The 24,036-nt window shown below is 31.9% G+C and overlaps 1 protein-coding gene across 1 annotated transcript in view; it reads right to left on the bottom strand.

Moving 5' to 3' along the window:
- Window positions 1-3,538: 3,538 nt before the first annotated feature.
- Window positions 3,539-24,036, bottom strand: part of csmd3a (CUB and Sushi multiple domains 3a) — a 516,772-nt gene continuing 496,274 nt past the window's right edge. The window contains exons 61-70 of the mRNA XM_073847643.1: window positions 19,976-20,149; window positions 19,666-19,739; window positions 14,141-14,252; window positions 12,119-12,298; window positions 11,833-11,898; window positions 8,845-9,003; window positions 6,335-6,447; window positions 5,888-5,975; window positions 4,061-4,196; window positions 3,539-3,983 (exon numbers count right to left, since the gene is read on the bottom strand). Of these exons, the coding sequence (XP_073703744.1) occupies window positions 3,824-3,983; window positions 4,061-4,196; window positions 5,888-5,975; window positions 6,335-6,447; window positions 8,845-9,003; window positions 11,833-11,898; window positions 12,119-12,298; window positions 14,141-14,252; window positions 19,666-19,739; window positions 19,976-20,149 (1,262 nt within the window). The 3' untranslated portion in view covers window positions 3,539-3,823. The remainder of the gene's footprint in view (window positions 3,984-4,060; window positions 4,197-5,887; window positions 5,976-6,334; window positions 6,448-8,844; window positions 9,004-11,832; window positions 11,899-12,118; window positions 12,299-14,140; window positions 14,253-19,665; window positions 19,740-19,975; window positions 20,150-24,036) is intronic.

Consider the following 24,036-nt stretch of genomic DNA (forward strand, 5'->3'; position numbering starts at 1 on the left):
CACCTAAATCAATGATATTGGCAAATCAATGTAATTTGTGTAATATTGTAATATTGATGCAGTGTAATATTGGTTTTCTTTTTTTTTATTTATGATTGTTATAGCGCCAGATATAGAGATCCAATCTCCTGAAAATATTTCATGCTTGTTTAGATTCGCCTGTCGCAGGCTTTATAGGATTTTGAGTAAATTTGGGCAGGCCCCTTTTCTAAATGACCTGTTTTAGCTACCCAAAGGGAAAATTAGGTTTTATCCTCTCAATTATTTAACAAAGGACTGACAGCAGTAGTTTTAGAGGCAGTTGTCTGGAATGAGGAGTTCTATCATATGATATGAATATCGCATGTATGTGTGAAAAACCACGCAATGTACGTTCACGCCCTTGTAAAATGTGGTGATACCCCCTCAGTGGCTGATTTCTTTCAAATTTTTCACAGGCCTTTTGAGCTGCGAGTCAAACAGGCCCTCCAAGTTACGTTCCGATCGGTCTCATTTAACCTTGTCTAAACTTCATCAGCCAATGGCAGCCATGTTTTTTGAGATCCGCAAATGTCCTTATAGCCACTTGTAGCACTTTGGACCAAGAGCGTGATCAGCGATTTTTATGTTGATAGGACAAATGGTTGTGTAGGTATAGCCACCCTCGTATGGCCACCAAATGTTTGGCAAAGATATCTCTTTGCATTCAGGAGTTATAGGCATTTTACTAAAAGTGGCCTTGGCCCTTTCATTTGGCGTCCCTTTGCGACTGAACCTTTTTATGATAATTACTGATATTTGCTCTCCAGAGAATTCTTCTGCACTGATTTCTAATGAGATGAAAAACCGTCAGTCTACGATCGACGGTTTAGGAGTTATAAGCGATTTTGTACTTTTGATCACTGTAGCGACCCTGTTAGGTCAACTGGGGCGAGCCTTGGTGATGTTGTTGATGGTGTGAGTACTACCATCCCTTCAAGTTTCAAGTCTCTACGACTAATGGTCTATGACAAATGGTCGTGTAGGTATAGCCATTTTTATGTTTTTTCCCTCTTACAGTGCCACCAAGTGGCCAAGCTTCACGATTTTTGTCCTGTGGCCTCAGATTGAGCTCTTACATAAGGCTACGTCTACATCAAGGGTCACCACACTCGGTCCTGGAGGGCCGGTGTCCTACAGATTTTAGCTCCAACCCTAATCAAACACACCTGAACCAGCTAATCAAGGTTTTAATATGTATACTTCAAACTTCCAGGCAGGTGTATTGAGGCAAGTTGGAGCTAAACTCTGCAGGACACCGGCCCTCCAGGACCGAGTTTGGTGATCCCTGGTCTACATTAATCCGGATACATTTGAAAACGGAGTTCGCTCTCCGTCCACACTAGCGTTTCCAAGCGTTTTCCAAAAAATTCTCGTCCACACTGAAACGTAGGAAAATGTCAAATTCGCCTTACTGCGCATGCGTAAAGCCTTCAAAATTATACAGAGGTAATAAGTTTTCACACAATTCTTCTGCCGGGATCATTTACGGAAATATCTCATCGTTCACTGACGCGTCTATGTCGCGCTCACTCATATTTTATCTGAAAAGCAGTTGAGCGTCATGTTTTGCAGGACAGCAACTGTGAGTAAATTTTTTGCCATCATTTTAGGACTGTAATTTGAAGAGTGTACAAGGTTAATCTCTTTAATTACTGCTGTAAACATAGATATCTATTGGTACAATATGCGTCACATGACTAAATATGCGTCATCGTTTTCAAAAGCCTCCGTTTTCACAGTCCACACTACAAGGCGAAAACGGCGTTTTCAAATTTATCCACTTTGGAGAGCGTTTTCAAAAAGCTCTATTTTCCTTGACAAAAACGCCGTCTAAGTGTGGACGGAAGGCCAAAACGGAGAGAAAAAGATGCGTTTTCAAACGAAAACATTTTAGTGTGGACATGGCCTAAGTGTTCTGAGTTTGGCGAAGATATCTCATTCTGCTCAGGAGTTATAGACCTTTTTCCTGAGTAAACGATGAGCGCCGCCATTACGAATTCTAACGTCAGATTGAATGCTTTTCTGTTCCGGTTTCCATAGGAACCCATTCAAATAGCGTCCATCTGTTTTTAATGTAGCTAACGTCCGCTGCTTCGTGCCATCTACACACTCATTAAAGTGAGGCACTGACAAATGACGGTCATTGCGACATTGCCAAGTGATGGCGCTATGGAGCCATGTGCTTTTTAAAAACATTTTAATAGGTTTAACATTAGTTTATTAGCTCGGAATATACCCTAATTTGACTAGAAACAATGCAGACCGGAAATGCAAAGCATTCTTTCAGTTAAGAGTCGGACTTACTTCCGTGTTCAGGAAAAACGTCTATAGGCATTTTACTAAAAGTGGCCTTGCCTCTTTAGAACATATTTGGTGAGAATTTTTTTTTTTTGATAATTATTGATATTTACTCTCCAAAGAATCTTTCTGCTAAAAAAATCCAACATACCTGAATGTAAGACACTTGAGCCTGTTACTAACGGCTTAGAAGTTATTAGTGATATTGTACTTTTGATCTCTGTAGCACCTGTCAGACCGATTGAACCAAGCTTTGGTGACATTGTCGGTGGTCTGAGTACTTCCATCCCTCCAAGTTTCAAGTCTCTATAACTTACGGTTTGGTCTGCACAATCAGTTTTTGAACTCCTAAAAACATCTTGATGGCTTTTCGTACAAACACGCAGCTTTTTGCTTCACAAGACTTTCATGGACTGGAGTGGTGTGGATTATTGTGATGTTTTTTTTATCTCTCATTCTGATCACACTTATTTACTGCAGAGGATCCATTGCTGAGCAAATGATGTAATGCTACATTTCTCCAAATCTGTTCTGCGGTAGAAACAAGCTCATCTACATCTTGGGTGGCCTGAGGGTGAGCACACATTCAGCAAATGTTCATTTTCAGGTGAGCTAATTCTTAAAAACAGCCAATGGTGAAAACAATTTGTAATAGCAATCAATCCTCTTTAAAAACAAGTTTACGCTTGAATGGTGAGCATCATCCAACAGGAACGCTCATGTTCCTTAAGCGACTTGGATCTGAAGGAGGTTAGTAGGTTTAAGCGCACTGCGTTGATGAGACGATGCGCACGGTCTGAAGGGCCGTTCACACATACAGCCTGTTCCTCACGCTGAGATGCGCTGTCAGTAAAAATAAGCTCGTTTGACAAAGAATCAGCTTTCTTGCCGGTACAAATGAGCATTCTGCAGAGGAAAAAGTCTGAATATAAATCGCAGCAGCACTTAAGCATCATATCATGAAGTAAATGAACGATTATCGATGCATGAATGGGCTTTAAACGCGCATGATTTCTGACAAGGTTCTCCATGCATCATTTTTTCGAGCTGAGAAATCATACAGAACATTAGCTTTCACCATGTTGTCTACATTATCTGACAAGAGACGGATCACGTCATCACATCAAACGTCTTCGCTTCTGCCGGTAGTCACAGTATCATGTTGACTTGCATAAAGTAAAACGTTTCTCAACTTCTCAAAATCGCTGTATGTGTGAACGTCCTTGGAATGGCTTAAAATAATTTGCTCCATATGAATCTCACATTAAAAAAAGGACACAGAACTTTTTTGTTGTTTTCTTTTAAATACAAAATCAACACTCCCAGAGTGAGATGTAGATAGTATATAATTCTCCACTCGGAACGGTGAAGAACGTGACGTTTTCCTGCAAGTCCGCGCACAGCTTTGAGCCGCTGTGTGAGTAACTGCACACCAAACTGTGCTTGAAAGTTGCTTCGACTAAAACAAGTAGTATACCAACGCAAAAAGTGACATTTCAGACCCTCAAACCATTGTGCAAACCGTATTGAGATTGGGATCGAAGCGGACGACCTTTCCCTCGATGGATTTGGAATTGGTGTTGTACATGGGATTCTCGAATGTAGCCTGACCGTTGTTGTTCTCATGCACTGAGCAGCCGCTGTACTCCGCTTTATCAGACTTCCTGCGATCAAATAAGAAGAAGAGTCAGATTTTTCTAATCTTTTTCATCAGTAATTTCACTGATGAGATCCCACCCACCTCTGTTTATAGAGATAAAACCCAAAGCCTGCAAAAATCAGGGCGAAGAAAGGCACAAGAATCGCAACGGCCACAGAGCTGCTGTTGGTTCTGGGGGGAACCTCGGGGCTCCTGGTGGGCTCTATTATGTTCAGACCTGAAATGATGCATGATGGAAAATAATCATTTTTAACAGAGATACATTATTCTAGGAAAAAACAGCTCATGTCAAGTGTCAAAGTAACAAATTCTCAAATAAAATTTTAGTGCAAAGCGATCTGATTCATCTAAAGATACATGCAAGAGTGATTTATTATGCAAGAGATTTAAATACCTGCCCTTACTATAATTAAATGGTATTGTGATTCTAAGTGAATGATAACTGTTGCTTATAATAAGATGATGCAATTCTTTAATGATTTCACCACACTGCATATTAAATTGTCAAAATGATCGATTTTTCTTTTTAATGCCAAAAATTATTAGGATATTAGTAAAGATCAAATTCCATAAAGACATTTTGTAAATTACCTACTGTAAGTATATCAAAACTTAATGTATGATTTGTAATTTGCATTGCTAAAAACTTAATTTGAACCACTTTTTTTTTTCTTTCAGTATTTTGATTTTTTTGCACGCTCAGATTCTAGATTTTCAAATATTTACCCTTATGACTGGTTTTGTGGTCCAGGGTCACATTATATTATATTGTAATATATTACATTATATTATAATACTCAACTTGCACAAAAAATATATAAATATATATATTTTTAAATTATATATATTTTTAGACTTATAAATGCAAAACGCATAATGTTGTGTCTGTTTAGAAGATAATATATTACAAAAATATATATACTTTTTTATATTATAGTTTTATATTAAATTGTATAATATAAAATGTATAAAATTGTCTATACGTTTATTTAAATATATAATAATTTTATGTTTTGTAGGATTTTTTGATGAATAGAAAGATCTAAAGATCAGCATTTATCTGAAATAAATGGACAGTACTACTTTCATTTAGCAAGGATGATTTAAATTGATCAAAAGTGATGATAAAGGCATTTGTAATGTTTCAGATAAATGCTGTTTTTTTAAACTTTTTGAACTTTCTATTCATCAAAGAAACCTGAAAAAATTCTACTGTTTTCAACATCATAATAATACTAATAAATCGGTAACACTTTACAATAAGGTTCATTAGTTAAGCATTAGTTAATGTATTAACTAACATGAACTAACCATGAGCAATACATTAGTTACTGTTTTTACTAATCTTCATTAACGTTAGTTAACGGAAATACAGTTGTTCATTGTTTGTTCATGTTAGTTCACACTGCATTAACTAATGTTAACAAGATTTTAATAATGTATTAGTAAATGTTGAAATTAACATTAAGATTAATAAATGCTGTTTAAGTGCAGTTCATTATTAGTTCATGTTAACTAATGTGGTTAACTAATGTTAACTAATGAACCTTATTGTAAAGTGTTACCAATAAATCTTATTTGAGCAGCAAATCAGAATATTCGAATGATTTCTGAAGGATCATGTGACTGGTGTAATGATGCTAAAAATTCTGCTTTGAAATCACAGGAATAAATTACAATTTAAAAGATATTCAAAGAGAAAACAGTTATTTTAAATAATAAAAATATATCAAAATTGTACTGTTTTTTGCTGTGCTTTGTATCAAATAAATACAGGCTTGGTGAGCAGAAGACGCTTTTTTAAAAACATTAAAAATCTTTTGACCGGTAGTGTGTGTGCATATATATATATATATATATATATATAAAAGCAAATATAATTTATTCCATTACTTAAACGTAGAATACCTTGTCTCTGTAGTCCAAACGGGCCGTAGTCTCTACCTTGTATAAAGCCTTGAAACAAGTACGTGTTTCCTTCATGGTCAGCAGAGACCTCGAGGAGAACAACAACACGCAGATGAACATCATGTTCTTTCCAATTCTGAATAGAGCAGATGTTCCGTGTAATATTACAGGGTATTGCTCTCTATTGCTCTCTGAATACATGTTTTCTTCTACTGCAAAGTTTAAAAATAGCCGGAAATGAGTTTTGTGAACTCGCACAATAGGGCACAGCACCTGAGAGCAAATTTATGCTCTTTTACTACTTGGACAAAAAAAGTTTCTAGATTAAACATATAGTATATGAAACTAATAAAGAACAAAATTGTGGGTTTGAGCAAGTCTGTGCACTAATAACTTGCACAATTTGAGCTAACATGGAGCTTGTAGTTAGTATTGCGGTCCACTTACAAAGCCGTCCATGATCAAGGTCTCCTCAGTGATCTTGCTGTAGGTGCTCTTCACCAGAGCTCTCCTGTGATACAGCCGCAGAGTCAGACGAGCGTCTCGACTCTTGTAAACACCTGCGGTCAGACCACAAAACATTAAAGATATCGTCTGCTGCATTTACATGCTCGTAGTGGCGCTTTATTGATCACACCTGGTCATTAATGCAAATGTACTAGGATTAATATTTACAATAATATAAAATTCAACTAATACGTGGTCACAGGTGCGTAAACACTGGCTACTTTAAAACAGCTTTGAATGTGGCTCATCCAATTAGAAGTCTGAAGTATCTGCTTTATAATATGAGTTTCACAGTTTCAGCTCAAGTGTTTCATAACATGAAGCTGTTTTGTTAAGAACAATCTAATATTTTGGTTTGCATCCAAGTTCTAAATGAAAAAGGAAAACAAATTAAAGTGCAGGTTTCGAAAATATCTTTTTTAGAAGTTTGTAACATAGCTATCCATCAATGTCTGCAAAGTTGTTAATCAAAAGATACATTCGACTGTATATAAAGATAGGAAGGTCTCAAAAGAAGGAGTAAACTCAGATTCGCCTTAACAGTTCGCCATATTTTCGAATCTTCTGCCTGTTACCGATCTAAGTCATTGGGTAACATATTAGCATAATATCCACAAACACTTCAGCTGGTTAGTGTGTTTATATCATGTCAAGAAGACGCTGTGTTCTGTTGTTTTCATTGCCGAAGAATCAGTGGTTGAAATTTATTTTTTTCCATGTTACCACAGCAATACAATTCAAAAGAAATGATGCTGAAAATGCAGCTTTTATCACAAGAATAAATTACATTTTAATATATATTCCAAAACAGCTCTTTTAAATTTTAAATTGTAAATTGTAAAATATTTCAGAATATTTTCTGTTTTTACTGTATTTTTGTAATAAGTGATAATAAAAATGTTTCTGTTTCTGAAGGATCATGTGACACTGAAGACTGGAGTAATAATGTTGAAGATGCAGATTTGATCACAAGAATAAATTACATTTGAATATATATTTCAAAACAAAGCTCTTTTAAATTGTAAAAATATTTCATATTTTTTCAGTTTTCACTGTATTTGTGATCAAATAAATGCAGCTTTGGTGAGCAAAAAAGTTTCAGCAAGGACACATAAAATTGATTAAAAGTGACACTTAAGACACTTATATGTCACAAAGAACATCTATTTCAATTACATTTTGTTCTTTCAATTTTCTATTAATTAAAAAAACCTTTTTTCAACATTGATAATAAAAATGTTTTTAAAGCAGCAAATCAGAATGATTTCTGAAGGATCATGTGACACTGAAGACTGGAGTAATAATGCTGAAATTTTAAATTAAAATTAAAAATATTTCATAATTTTTCTGTTTTTACAGTATTTTTGATCAAATAAAACCAGCTTTGGTGAGCAAGAGTTTCAGCAAGGACATAAAATTGACGTAAAATTCAAAAATGACACTTTAGTCATTTATATGTCACAAAAAAAACCTTCTATTTCAATTAAAATCTGTTCTTTGTATTTTCTATACATTACAAAAACTGTTTTTTCAACAGTGATAATAAAATTGTTTCTAGAGTAGCAAATCAGCATATTAGAATGATTTCTGAAGGATCATGTGACACTGAAGACTGGAGTAATGATGCTGAAAATTCAGCGTTGCATCCCAGAAATAAATTAAAATTAAATATATACTCAAACACAGCACAGCTGTTTTAAATTGTAAAAATATTTCATAATTTTTCTGTTTTTACAGTATTTTTGATCAAATAAAACCAGCTTTGGTGAGCAAGAGTTTCAGCAAGGACATAAAATTGACGTAAAATTCAAAAATGAAACTTTAGTCATTTATATGTCACAAAAAACCTTCTATTTCAATTAAAATCTGTTTTTCGTATTTTCTATACATTACAAAAACAGTTTTTTCAACAGTGATAATAAAATAGTTTCTAGAGTAGCAAATCAGCATATTAGAATGATTTCTGAAGGATCATGTGACACTGAAGACTGGAGTAATGATGCTGAAAATTCAGCGTTGCATCCCAGAAATAAATTAAAATTAAATATATACTCAAACACAGCACAGCTGTTTTAAATTGTAAAAATATTTCATAATTTTTCAGTTTTTACTGTATTTTTGATCAAATAAACACAGCTTTGGTGAGCAAAAGAGTTTCAAAAACATTACAAAGTCTTGAAAAGTTGATGTTGTATTTTGAAAAGCTTTGGTCATACTTTTTTTTTTCTCTAATGCATATTTACTTTTCCATACTTGTACTTGTACAGTGGCTCTTACAGTCTTTAAGAAAAGCCCGAGCATTAAAAGCACATCTTGTACAAACAGTACAGTAAGTGACATTTTTCCCGACATCTGTTCTAACAGGTGAGATTACACAGAGGTTTGCTTACAGCAGGTTTATGCGCTGATAGAAGTGTTTATGACATGAGCTGTACTGTGTGGCTTCTTACCTGACAACAGCAGTTCTGAGTGCCTGTTAGTTAAAGTCACATTGACTTTCCCCGTAGTCGCGTTAAAGCTAGTGATTGTCAAAGTCATCGGCTGCTTCACTCCTTTGTACTCAAACGAACCTTTCCACACGTACGTGGGCGCGAACACGTCGTCAGGAACTGCAATGAGAAGACTTAATGTGTCAGAAGGGGTTATGAAGCCATTTACACTGTGCGTTCGGCGCAATTAACACCTCTAACTCTTTTTCAAGGATCGCACTGTGAATGACCTCGGAGCAGAAAACGATAGAGAGCTCATTCTGTACTTTAACATAGACATCAACAATGTTATAAAGCAATATGAGGTACTACAGACTCTAAAACTGTAATCCAAGTTGTAAAAAAGCCAATAAAATGCCTTTTATGTCATCCAAGTTGCTAAATTCCTTGATAACTGTGGAGCCTACAGTTAAATAATGAACTATATTAGATAACAGTTATTCAGATTATTAAACTGTGAATTTATATGCAATTATTTCTGGGCATTGTCTCTCATTGTCTTTTGCATTAAATGTGTTTGTTACTAATAATAAAAATAAACAAATAAAATATAGTGATACCATTACCATGGTCATTCAAAAAAAATCATTCATAATGTGATCTGACAAATATTTATGTATTTATTTATGATCATACCACATATGTGACCCTGGACCACAAAACCAGTCTTAAGTCGCTGGGGTATATTTGTAGCAATAGCCAAAAATACATTGCATGGGTCAAAATTTTTGATTTTTCTTTTATGCCAAAAATCATTATGAAATTAAGTAAAGTTCATGTTCCATGAAGATTTTTTGTAAAATTCCTACTGTAAACATATCAAAATGTAATTTTTGATTTGTAATATGCATTGCTAAGAACCTAATTTGGACAACTTTAAAGGTGATTTTCTCAGTCTTTTTGATTTTTTTGCATCCTCAGATTTCTGATTCCAAATAGATGTATCTCAGTCAAATATTGTCCTATCCTAACAAATCATACATCAATAGAAAGCTTATTTAGTGAGCTTTCATATGATGTATAAATCTCAGTTTTGTCAAATTTAACCTTATGACTGGTTTTGTGGTCCAGGGTCACATATTATTAAATAAATACGTTACTTTTGCTGAAATTCCGGTAAAAATAACTATGTGATACCTTTACCATGATATAAAATCACTTATACTGTGATCTCATAAATATTTGTATTATTTACATATTTCTTTATTTATGATCATACCACCCAGTTATTGAATATATAAATAAGTTTTGTTTTCCGTAAAATTAACTATAGTGATACAATTACCATGATATAAAATCAATCATACTGTGATATGTTAAATATTTATTTATGTATTTATGATCATATCACCCATTTATTAAATATATAAATTATTTTTGTTGAAATTTTCACAAAATTAACTATTTTGAAAGCTTTACCATGATATAAAATCACTCATACTGTGATATGATAAATATTTGTATTTATTTAGGCTCATATCACCCATTTATTAAATATATAAATTATTTTTGTTGAAATTTCCACAAAAATAACTATTTTGAATGCCTTACCATGATATAAAATCACTCATACTGTGATCTGATGAATATTATTTATTTATTTATTTATGCATATATACTCTATATTTATGATATCACTCAGTTATTAAACATTAATTATTTTTGTTGAAATTTGTGTAAAAATAACTATTGTAATACCTTCACCATTATATATAACCACTCATAGTATGATTTGATAAATATTTGTATTCATTTATTCATATATTTTTTTATTTATTTACGGTCATACCACCTAGTTATTAAATATATACATTATTTTTTTGTTGAAACTTCCTTAAAAATATATAGTTTGAAAGCTTTACCATGATATCAAATTACTCATACTGTGATATGATAAATATTTGTATTTATTTATTTATTTATTCATTTACGATCATGTCACCCAGTTATTAAATATATAAAATAGTTTTGTTGAAATTTCCGGAACAATTACTATTGTGATACCTTTACCATAATATAAAATCACTTATACTGTGATCGGATAAATATTTGTATTTATTTATTCATATATTCATTTATTTATTATCAAACCACCCCGTTATTAAGTACATAAATAATTTTGTTGACATTTTCATAAAAATAATTATTGTGATACCTTTACCATGGTATAAAACCACTCTTATGTATATTTGTATATTTGTATATTTATTCATGATCATACCACCTAGTTATTAAACATCTAAATTATTTATGCATTTATTTATTATCATATTATTAAATATATTAATTATTTTTGTAGATTTTTTTTGTAAAATTAACTGTTGTGATACTATTACTATGATATAAAAATCACTCATTTTCATTTATGATCATATTTTACTCATTACTGCTGTATTGTAAGCAACCGTTTTTCTATCTGTCCTTTAGCTAAATACCTGCCTTTGTCAGTCAAACTAATGTCAGTAAACCCAAACAAAATGATTGACAGGCAGAGAATGCTTCTGATTGGCTAGTTTTCAGTACAAGTCACTCCCACTTTAGTGATATCTGACACTGTATAGACATTATTCCCCTCCAAAAAAGGGATAGTTGACCTAGAAATTAACATTTTGTCATCATTTACTCAAAATCAAGTTGTTCTAAACCTGGATGAAAGAATACATTTTGAAGAACGAGTAACTAAACAGTTGATGATACTTTCATAGTGTTTTTTCTTCTATACTATGGAAATCAATGGCTGCCACCAACTGTTTGGTTAACAGCATTCTTCAAAATGCTATTTTGTGTTCAACAGCTGACAGAAACTCATACAGGTTTAAAACAGTGCTTTAAATTAGTGAACTATCCCTTTAAGAAACAGCCAATAATGTAAATTTACAAGTGCATTCAGGGATTATTATTCATTGTACATCATACATGCAATATTTTGCAAAGCACCGTGAGACTCACCATTGATTTTGGGACTCAGTGTTCCTTGAACAGGCGTTATGATTTTTTCGGTTGTTTTGGAGCCAGCTGAAAGAAAAATTCAGATCACTGCAACAACAAGTCACTGCATCTGAAATGGGTTTAAGAAAATGCATTTCACACATGACTTCCCACATCAAGCAAAGGAAACGCTATCAGTCGCTTTCTGCCTCGACAAGACAAAAGAAACGCAAGCAAAGTTGCAGGCCTCAAAGTTCAGGTGGAAAACACACAGCTGAATGTGTTGATGGGGTGTTGGACTGCTTACCTCTACAAACGGGCACCTTCCCAGTCCAGGATCCATCCGGCCGGCACGCGCGGTGCTCTGAGCCCCCGGTGAGTATGAAACCAGGCTGGCAGGAGTAGAGCAGCGTGTAGCCAAAGGAGGGCAGGTCCATGCCCAGCACGTTGGCATGCGGCGGGGTCTTTGGTTGCTTACAGGAGTGTGCTGCATTAGGAGATATGTCAAGCAGTAAGCTCTAATGCTCTGATGGATGAGGAAATCTCATTAAAAACATCCGTAATCCGTAAGTACCGTAATACAGTTTTATATATTTACAGTCAAACCAAAATTTATTCAGACACCTTTAACATTTCTCACATTATCAGTTCATTTTCTATAGTTTAGAAAATGGTAATAAAATATGACAAGAACTTAGTTCAGAGTTAAACTGTGTTGACCAATTACCACACAATGCTTACTTTTTTCAGTCTGTGGAGTAAAAAGGTCACATTAGCAAAACACTTAAGCAAAACATGGTCAGGTCAAAGTGTTTGGTGTCTTGGTCCCAAATTTATATTAATTGTACTGGTAGTCCACTGTATGAAGAATTTTTGGGTTTAATATGTAACAGTTTACTTTATTTTGCTATCCTCGCTTGCATAAATGAACTATAGTGTCCTGCTCCCACTAGTAAAACATATCAAAAAGAACATCTGCTGTAACTTTTGGTTTGACTGTGTGTATATATAAGACAGAGAGAGAGAAAGAGAGAGAGAGAGAGATAATAATAATACATTTAAATAATTTTTTAAAAAGTATTACAAATATTTACAAATAATATATATATATATATATATATATTTTTTTTTTAAATATGCAAAAAATGCATTACAATAATTACAATTACAATAATTATTTTTCATATTACGTTAATGTGAATTTTAATATAAAAATATATATTAAAATTTTAAATAAAAATATTTTACAGTTTAAGATTATTATTTAAATGCATTATTATACACAATATAATATATAATATAGTATATTTTTTCAATTATTTCGAATATTAAAAAAAATTATATATATATATATATATATATATATATATATATATATATATATATATATATATATATATATACATACATATGTATATAATATAATATACAAGAAATTGGTTACAATAATTAGTTTTAATATTTTTTAAATAAAATAATTATAATATAAGAACAAATATTTTTACACTAATGTGAATTTTGGGGAAATTTAGATGATGATTTATATATATATTATAATATAATATAATATAATATAATACATGCATTACAATAATTAGAGATTATTATTTTTATAAAATATAAATATATACATTACAATAATTAGAGATTATTATTTTTATAAAATATAAATATATACATTTTTACACTAATGAGAATTTGGGGGAAAATTAGATGACGATTTACAGTAAAAAGTTTTAATTTACTGGATTCATTACATATAAATTAGTTTTGTTAGTTTTTTGGTAGAATTTTCTGTAAAAACAACTATTGTGAAAATGTAATGTAATCTAATATTATATGTGCATTACAATATTTGGAACAATCGGATAAGAATTTTTGGGAAAAGGTTTTTTCATAAAAATGTGCAAAATATCAAAAGTATATGCAACTGCAAAAGTGTCCTAAAATATGCCTAAAATTCATTAAGTAGAATAACCATTTCTAATTTCTAAAGTTTTGTGAGATTCACCCAGCAACACACTAACTAGAGCCTCTCATAACAAATCCAACAGAGCTTTTGCCCATTCACATGATGTACTGCTTGTCTGCTAAAGCAGTATTTTTCATTTTCACATGGAATGACATAAAAACAAAAAAGAAAACTCCTGGAGGGTGAAATCAAAGTTGTATCGTGACATGCAAAATGAATGCCTTGCCAAGAAAACAAGCAAACAAAATCAGAGACACCTGGAAAAGATGAAGTAGAATGGCACACACACTCCCATAAATCCAACAAAACAACTGTGTAAGCAGGCATCTGCTGTGGAAGTAAGCGAAAGGGACTCACGGATGCATTCTGGTTGAGTGCCACTCCAGGTCAAATCTTGCTGGCACGTCCGTGTGGTGGAGCCCAGTAACAAGTGGCCCGTCTGACAGTGGAACTTCACTGTGCTGCCCACCTGAGGGACAGAGATAAGTCTGTCAAAGCGCCCACACACACACACACACACACACACCTAACTCTCCAAATCTCTCACACTCAAAAACACTGCTAGTGAAAATATAGGAGATATCAGGACTGTGCAAGATTTAGGATTTAAAGGAATAGTTCACCCAAGAATGAAAATTCTGTCATTAATTATTCACCCGCATTTCGTTCCAAAATTAAGATATATGTTTGATAAAATTCAAGACCCTGCATAGACTGACATGTTCAAGGCCTAGAAGGGTAGTAAGGACATCAATAAAATAGTCCATGTGACATCAGTGGTTAAACCTTAATTGATGACAGAATTTGCATTTTTGGGTCAACTATCCCTTTAAGAACTGATACTGTATGATGACAATGTGATGAGTCTGAACTCGACTGCAGTAGTAAAGACCAAGGCTAATAATTCTAGATACACAGTAATGGCTACATGACTTTTAGAATTGGCTACAAAGAAAAACCCCCACCACTTTTCAGAAATTTGAGGTCAGTAAGATTTTCATTCATTTATTAAATTTATGAATTTATTCAATCAAAAATACAATAACACAGCAACATTTAGTGAAATAATATTACTATTTAAAATAAAATTCTAAAAATATAAACTATGTTAATTTATTTCTGTGATTTTCAGCATCGTTAATCCAGTCTTCAGTGTCACATGATCTTTAATCATTCTAATATTTTATGAAAATTGTGATATATTTTATTTTAATATTCTTTGATAAATAGATATTTCATAAGAACAGGATTTATTTGAAATAGACTTCTTTATAAAAAAATTAAATAAAAAAAAAACTGTTGAATGACAGTGTATAAAATACATTAATATAATATATTATAATATTTGCTGTGAACATATTTGCTGAAATGTAAAAAAAAAAAAAAAAAAAAAATTGCAAAATAAAATAAATTATTTCTTAAAAAAAGATACGTACTGACCCCAAACTTTTTAAATGACAGTGTATAATATAACATATATTTTAAAAAGTAAAACTAAATAAATAAAATAATAAAAAAAGTAAAGTAAAATAAAATATAATATTTTTTGCAGCACTTGTGTCAACACTCAGAATGTTTTGTGCTTGTAAAAAATAAAATAAAATAAAATAAAAATAAAAACTTACTGACCCCAAACATTTGTATGAAATATAATTTAATATAACATAATATAATATAATATAATATAATATAATATTTGCCTTTAATATATGTCTTTAAAAGTATACAAACAAAATTATTATTATTATTTTTATTATTGCCATAAGACATTTTGGCAATATTATGTTTTGTGGCTGTAATTTAAAAAATAAAAATAAATAACATAAAAGATAACAGTTCTGCCAGTATTTAGAATGTTTTGCAATAAAATGCAATAAAATATAGCAACAAAAAAAAGAAGAAATATATATATATATATATATATATATATATATATATATATATATAATAAAATATTTTTTTATAATATAATTAATATAATATAATAATATTATATAATATTGGCCCTAAATAAATTGAAATGTAAACAAACATAAATAAATAAATTTGCTAAATAAAATTAATAATTTCTTTAAAAAAAGAAATGTACTGACCCCAAACTTTTGAATTACAGAGACACTTTATAATAAAATTTGTCAATTTTATGTTTTGTTGTAATTAAAAATAAATAAATAAACAAAATAAAACACAAAAATAAAACATGACATTTCTGCCAGTAATGAGAATGTTTTCCAATAAAATATAGCAAAATAAAAAATAAAATAAAATAAAACAAAGTAAAGTAAAATGAAATAAAATACAATTTTTACCAGCACTTGTGTCAACACTGAGAATGTTTTGTGGTTACGTTGAATTTTTTTAAATATAAATATAAATAATAATATTTGCCTTAAAATATATTTGTTAAAAAAGGAAAACAAATAAATAATTAAATACATAAAAGCAAAACTAAAAGTAAGAAATATATAAAAAATACATTAAAATAAATTACTAACACTGCCTCCAAATAATCAACTAATACTAATTTAACTAAGGGCGCACATTCTTTATTCTGTTTAGTAGCTCAATTCAAATGAAATAATTAAATCAAAAGGCGTTCTCTCATTTCAGTTCTGAGTGCCGCACACTCTCCTCGCGTTTACTACACCTGAGGACCTGTGTATCATTTAGTCTTACTTATTCTTTTATTTTATGTGTTCACGTGAAGGAAGTCCTATATAAACGTCAGAGATCATTCTCAGCATTATAGCAGAACATGCAAATGTTGAGGAGGGGAAGCGCAGTCTGTGAGTCCTGCTGAGATGAAAGGCTCACAACACTGGAACATTAGATTTCATTACACCACACACTTCTAAAGGAATCGGTGACAACAGCAGCCTGACCGACACAAACAAGACGCGGAGAGCCCCAGCCGAGAGGACCGGCTTTTATTTTGCCCTTCAAAGAGCCCATTCCTCAAGGCGTGAGTGATCCAAAGCAAACTCAACAGACAAACGCTTTTCATATTAGAGCCGTCGACCACAGATGCTGGCAGTTTTTGGGATTATTGTATTTGGCAACGCTTGACTGACGGCTCCAAAATCTACTTGATAGTTTTGGTAATGCTTGATGTGTATTTGTTGTTTTCATTCTCTTACTATTAATATTGTGTCCAATGATCATTGATTTCAGCAATTTTTTGGCTCTATGCAAATATGCAAATGCTTCGACAAAAAATATGATATAAAATAACATGCTAAGCAATACATTACAAGTCTCTTTTCACCTTCATGGGAAAATGCTTGAACTTTATTAAATAGCCTTAATAAGGTTTTGAAAACATAATATTTTTAAGAACGTCCAGATAACAACAGCAATATAAAAAAATAATTTATATTATTATTATCATTGCCATAAGAAATATTTGACAATATTATGTTGTGTGGCTGTAATAATAAAAAAAAAATCTTCAAAATAAAACAACAGCATCGAGAAAATTTTTACATCGAAAAATGCACTGAAATGTAGCAGAATAAAATAAAATGCTAAGAATGTTTTGTAATAAAATAAAATAAAATTTTGCAACACTTGTGCCAAGAATGTTGCAATGAGAATGTTTTGTAAAAAAAAATAAATAAATAAAAAAACATTTTTGCAACATTTGCGCTGAGAATGTTGTAATGACAATGTTTTGTAATAAAATAAAATAAAACTAAATAAAATAAAATACAATTATTTTTTGCAACATTTGTGCCGAGAATGTAGTATTTGAAAATGTTTTGTGGTTGTAATAAATAAAATAAAATAATATAATATATAAATAAAAAAAAAAAAAAAAAAAAAAAAAAAACTTTTTTGCCACATTTGTGTTGAGAATGTAGTAATGAAAATGTTTTGTGGTTGTAATAAAAACTATAAATGAAAATAAAATAATTTTTTTGCAACATTTGTGCCAAGAAAGTAATGAAAATGTTTTTGTGGTTGTAATAAAATAAAATAATTTTTTCCAACAATTGTGCTGAGAATGTTGTAATAAGAATGTTTTGTAGTAAAATAAAATAAAATAAAAATATTTTTGCAACATTTGTGCCAAGAAAGTTGCAATGAAAATCTTTTGTGGTTGTAATAAAAACTATAAATGAAAATAAAATAATTTTTTTGCAACATTTGTGGCAAGAAAGTAATGAAAATGTTTTTGTGGTTGTAATAAAATAAAATTATTTTTTCCAACAATTGTGCTGAAAATGTTGTAATAAGAATGTTTTGTAGTAAAATAAAATAAAATAAAAATATTTTTGCAACATTTGTGCCAAGAAAGTTGCAATGAAAATCTTTTGTGGTTGTAATAAAAACTATAAATGAAAATAAAATAATTTTTTTGCAACATTTGTGCCAAGAAAGTAATGAAAATGTTTTTGTGGTTGTAATAAAATAAAATTATTTTTTCCAACAATTGTGCTGAGAATGTTGTAATAAGAATGTTTTGTAGTAAAATAAAAAAATATATATTTTTGCAACATTTGTGCCAAGAAAGTTGCAATGAAAATGTTTTGTGGTTGTAATAAAATAAAATAAATTTTTGCAACATTTGTGCCAAGAAAGTTGCAATGAGAATGTTTTCTCGTTTAATAAAATAAAATTAAATAAAATAAAAAATTTTTTTTTGCAACATTTGTGCCAAGAAAGTTGCATTGAGAATGTTTTGTGGTTGTAATAAAATAAAATAACATAACATTTGTGCTGAGAATGTTGTAGTGACAATGTTTTGTAATAAAATAAAATAATACTATATCTTAGCAACATCTGTGCTGAGAAAGTTGCATTGAGAATGTTTTGTGGTTGTAATAAAATAAAAATGTTAAAATATAAAAAAAAAAAAAAATTTGAAATTTTTTTTTTGCAACACTTATGCCAAGAATGTTGTAATGAAAATGTTTTGTGATTGTAATAAAATAAAATAAAAATAAAATACATTTTTTTTCCAACACTTGTGCTAAGAATGCTGTAAAGAAAAAGTTTTGTGGTTGCAAAAAAATAAAATAAAATATTTTTTTCCAACACTTGTGTGAAGAATGCTGGAATAAGAATGTTTTGTGGTTGTAACAAAAATATATGTTTTTTAGCAACATTCATGCCAAGACAAAGTATGTTTCAATCTTAAACTGACTGTATCACACATGTGGCTCACTCAGCAGTCTTGATATCAGCATGGGTTATTGAAAAACCCAATTCAACTCCCCACTTTTACTGCTGTTCTGATATTATGGCGGGCAAAGTTAGCACTAGATGTTATACCGAAGTGCACAATTCATTTTTCATTTCTCTTGCCCCTCTGAGTAAGAAAACGGCAGAGTCTGAAGAGCCATTAAAAGCGCCGGCAGAGGCGTTCGGGTAGATATAGTGAGGGTTTTAAAGAGTAAACTCTCCCCAGACAATAAGAGCTGATGGCAGAAGACAGTCACACATCCTGAAACTGCCACGGGCGCTTCAAACAGCATTTGACTGAATCAACTTGACAATAAATCAATTGCGCTTATAAAGACAGCGCGGTCCGGAAAAGACGGCAATACCTCGCCAGAGACCCACCGTTGACACATACTCAAATGAAGGGTCTCTCTGAAACGTCTCTCTGATGTGGCATTAACGCCTTTCGGATCCGACTGTCACCGGGCGAGCGGATCTCCTTTTGTCTCAGCAATGATGGAAAATATGATTTTCAATTCTTAATAAGCACATCAAAAGTCACATTGTGCCATTCTGAAAAGGCCGTTTTCACACTTGAAGATAAAAGCGGCCTACGACTGACAGAAACGGGCCTTTTGAACTTGTTCTCATCATAACGGCTTTGATACGAGGGTCCCGGATAGTCCGAGAGCATCGCTCGCGGCTCAACTCCTTCTTACCTTAAAGCCCAGACTGCTGTTGAGAGAGCCGTACTCCGGAGTGCCGGGATTTTCGCACGTCGTCCGAGTCGGTTCTGCGGTAAAAGCAGAATGACACGGTCATTATCGGCTCTGCCGTTGTTAGCTTCATAATTGGATTAGAAAAAGCAGATGTAGTCATTGATGTAATGGCAGTGACCCGTAGCAGCGGGTCATAATGTTCACATTTTCACCGTGGATCAAAGCTGGAGTGGATATTACGCTCATTACTGGTTTAGGAGCGTTTGCTGATGTGGGTGAGATATTCTTTTGAGAGGAGAGTATGGTGTACCTATGCAGCGCGGGTGCGTGCCGCTCCATGTGCCGTCCGCTTGACAGGTGCGTGTCGAGGAGCCCACCAGAACGTAGGGGGCGCTGCAGGTGAACGTGACCTCGGCTTTGAAGATGAAACTCTGGCCTTCGCGTCGGACGCGCGGAGGTAGGCCGGGGTCACCGCAGAACTTAGCTGTAAAGAAATATTACATTTGTCATTTGCCGCCTGTTATACAACTTTTCAGAGTGAAATGTGTTATCTAATGAGAGAAAAGATTGATTTAATTTACTGGAATCTCACTGCAAATATTCTAGTTGTCTTCTACCACTTTTGTTAATGTTAAACTAAAACACATTCTTGTAAAATAAAACAAAAATTATTAGATGAAAAATGTAAACTAAAGAAAAATAAGAAATTTGCTTTGCCAGCTAATTGAGTTGAAACACTAGTTGCAAATGTTCTAGTTGTCTCTACAAGGGTTATATTTGTTAACCTAAACTAAAACTATTACATACACTTTGGTTAAATGAATAAAAATTTCAATATTTAGATGAAAAATGTAAACTAAACAAACAGGAGAGATGTAGAGATGTTGCCTTAGCAGAAAAAGTGCTAAAATTACTAATTGGACATAAATATAATTTTTTTTGTAAAAAAAAAAAAAAAAAAAAAAAAATTAGAAATGACAAAAGCACATAAAATAAAGCAACTAAAATAAAAAAGATGAAAAATATAAACTAAACAAAAATGAGAAAAGTTGCATTGGCAACTAACTAAGTTGAAGCACTAAAGGACAAAAACACTAAACAACAAACTAAAATCTAATTAGATATATATAAATAAATAAATAAATAAAATATATCATTATTGACATAAAAAAGCACAAAAATGTAAAAAATATAAAACTAAAATGTAATTAGAAATATATATAAAAATTATATATATATATATATATATATATATATATACACATATACACACACACACACACACACACACACACATATATATATATATATATAAATATATATATATATATATATATATATATATAAATAAATGTTTTGTGGTCATAATAAAATAAAAATATATTTTTAGCAACACTTGTTAGCTACCAGTATTGGGGTTGTTTTGTGGTTGTAATAAAGCAAATAAAATGTAAAATAAAATGAAAGAATAAAACAAAGTAAAATAAAACAATTAAACAAATTACACATTTTAGCAACACTTTGCCAAACACTTGTGCCAGTACTGAGAATGTTTTGTGGCTGAAATAAATAGAACATACAAAAAATCTAAATATTAAAAAATGACAAAAGCTAAAAATGTAAAAAAATTAAAAATAAAATCTCATTTGAAATACAAAAAAACCTAACAATATATAAAATAAAATAAAAACACTTCTGCCAGTATTGAGAATAAATTTGTGGTTGCAATAAAAGCAAAATAAAAACAAAATGTTATTATTGCCATAAAATGTTTTTTGGTCATAATAAAATAAAAATAAAATATATATTTATTTATTTATTTGCTAACATTTGTGTTAGCAATAAGTACTGGGGATGCTTTGTGGCTGTTGTGAAGCAAGATACAGTAAAATAAAACAAAGTAAATTACAGCAAAATAAAATAATTAAATAAACGACAAACTTTACCACTTGTTAAAATCTGCAACACTTGTGCCAGTGCTGGGTGTAATATTTTGTGGCTATAATAAAATAAAACAACATATAAAAATAAAATAAAATAAAACATTTCTGCCAAATTTTAGTAACACTTGTGGTAGTACTGAGAATGTTCTGCGGCTGTAATAAAACAAAGGAACAACAGTTGGAATTGGAAACAAATAGAAAATAAAAGAAGGTAAATTAAAAATAAATTGAAAAAAGACAAAAGCACATAAAATAAATTAAAATTTGTAAAAATAGTATACTATTTAAACTAAATGAAAATGACAAATGTTGCCTTGGTAATAAAAAAAATATATATAAAATACAATAAAAATATTAATACATTAATACAATAATAATAAAAATATAAAAATAACAAATAAATGAAAATACACTTCTGCTAGTACAGAGAATGAATTTGTGGTTGCAATGTTTGTAATGTAATATTTATTTAGCTACCCAAAAAATTATTATCATACACGTCAGCATCATACATGTCTTAATGTCAGCATTAGTTACTAAAAAAACAAATTCAGCTGACCACTTTCATTGTAGATTTGAAAATAACAGATATACACACTAAACTAGGATAACATAAGGTATTTTAACAAAAATAACATTACACCTCACCTTCAAGAAAGGAAGTAGGGCCAATATTGATTTAATTTCAACTTAAATCAGCCAGTTTATCTAACAAGCATTTGATAACCACAATTCTGTTTCTGATTACTACTTCTCAGAGAATGTTTCCCCCTTCAGAAACCTTCACGCCGATCCCATCACACCAGCCGTCAAGGAAAACCCGCTCTGATAACCTTGTTTTTCTGAATGATTTATCTGCGCGTAACCCATTCCGACCCTCAAAACAAACTCCTGAGGTGGACCCGGACCCAACCGGAGAAACATACTGCTTAAAAATACATGCCGGAGCGAATTCAACACTGGAGGATGAGTCAATTATTAAACAGACAGACCTTAAATTCCAGAAGAATTTTCTGCGTATGATTTAAAAAAAACTCTCATTGTTATATTTTGAACTCAAAAGCATTTTCCAGTGCAGTTTCTTGAAGGTAAACAGCAATTGGCAGACTTTGGTTTCGCCACACAAGAAGAAGGAAAAACACCTTTGAGAGCACACAAGACTGACAGACCCAAAATTAAACCCATTTCCACATTTGATATGTCATGATTTCAGCGGGGCAAAAGCGTTTGACATATAAATTGCAGCAAAGCTCTGCAGGCTACGTGGTATTTAAAGATCAGAAGTCGAGCGGTGAATTTTCACGGCCCCAAGAGTGCAGAGGTTGGCTCACCTGAATGTAAATCAGAGTAATTATCCCTCTTTAAAAACGAAGCGGAAGGCCAAAGGGGGCACGGCGGCTGACACGCTCTGTGATGTATAATTCACTGGGTGGGATGAGAAAGCCCGAGTCCACCGGCTCTGAGTGTGACCACATGGACTCTGTCCACCGCAGAGACGAGACGAGCGCTTAATCGAAGGCAGCGGACTGCAGTGCACAGCGACGTTTAATGCACGTCAACTCCGATGGCCATCAGCCGTCGGTGTGGTTAAACAGCTCGAAAGCAGTTTTAAACGGCAGATCAGTCAGTTTGTGGCCACGAGCATCAGGCTTTTTTGGCAGCGCTTTGATACATAAAGTCTTTGCAGTCTGCTGTGATAAAGGCAGAACGCCCTGTCGCATTTTCAGCAAAGGGACCTGAAGCAGAACTGGTGAGGTATGCCCTTGTTATCAACATTCAATTATGTGATTTTGATCATTAATACTCACTTATTTCCACATACAGTGAGTATTTAGACACTTTAGTTAGACTTAAAAACGTCTGAATGTCATTGCATTACTGTTTGTTGCAATAAAATTTAATAAAAATATAGCTGCAAGCAGCAATTACAGGGCCAAGTACACCAGAGGCAAAATGAGGAGCTAAGCATGGCATGGAGCACCAGACCAACTGCAACAAATGAGTAAAAAAAGCTATTTTAAGATGATTTTAGTCAAAATGTCAGAAAAATAATGTAGAACTTCAAGAAATATGATTTAATGGCTTATCACTTTTGACCAACAGGTGGCGCTGTTATCAAATCGATGTGGTGTGTTTTGTGTGAGGTGACAATGGTTCACACAAAGTTTGGTGTCAATATGTCAAAGCTTTGCAGAGATAAAGCCTCAGAATCATTTTGGCATCAAGTGCTGTACGTTTTCATCTATCAACACGAAATCCATAACTTTTTGTCAGCACAGTCTGAAGATGATCTGATTCATTTTTTTGAAAATCGGTTGAACGGTCATGGAGGAGTTCGAAAAAGTAGGTTTTCAACATAAATCAAAATGGCAGACAGGAAGTTCGGCCAACTACACCGCGTTCCAAATTACACCGCGTTCCAAATTAT

The sequence above is a fragment of the Garra rufa genome, chromosome 9 (assembly GCF_049309525.1).
Source record: "Garra rufa chromosome 9, GarRuf1.0, whole genome shotgun sequence".
NCBI classification, from domain to species: Eukaryota; Metazoa; Chordata; class Actinopteri; order Cypriniformes; family Cyprinidae; genus Garra; species Garra rufa.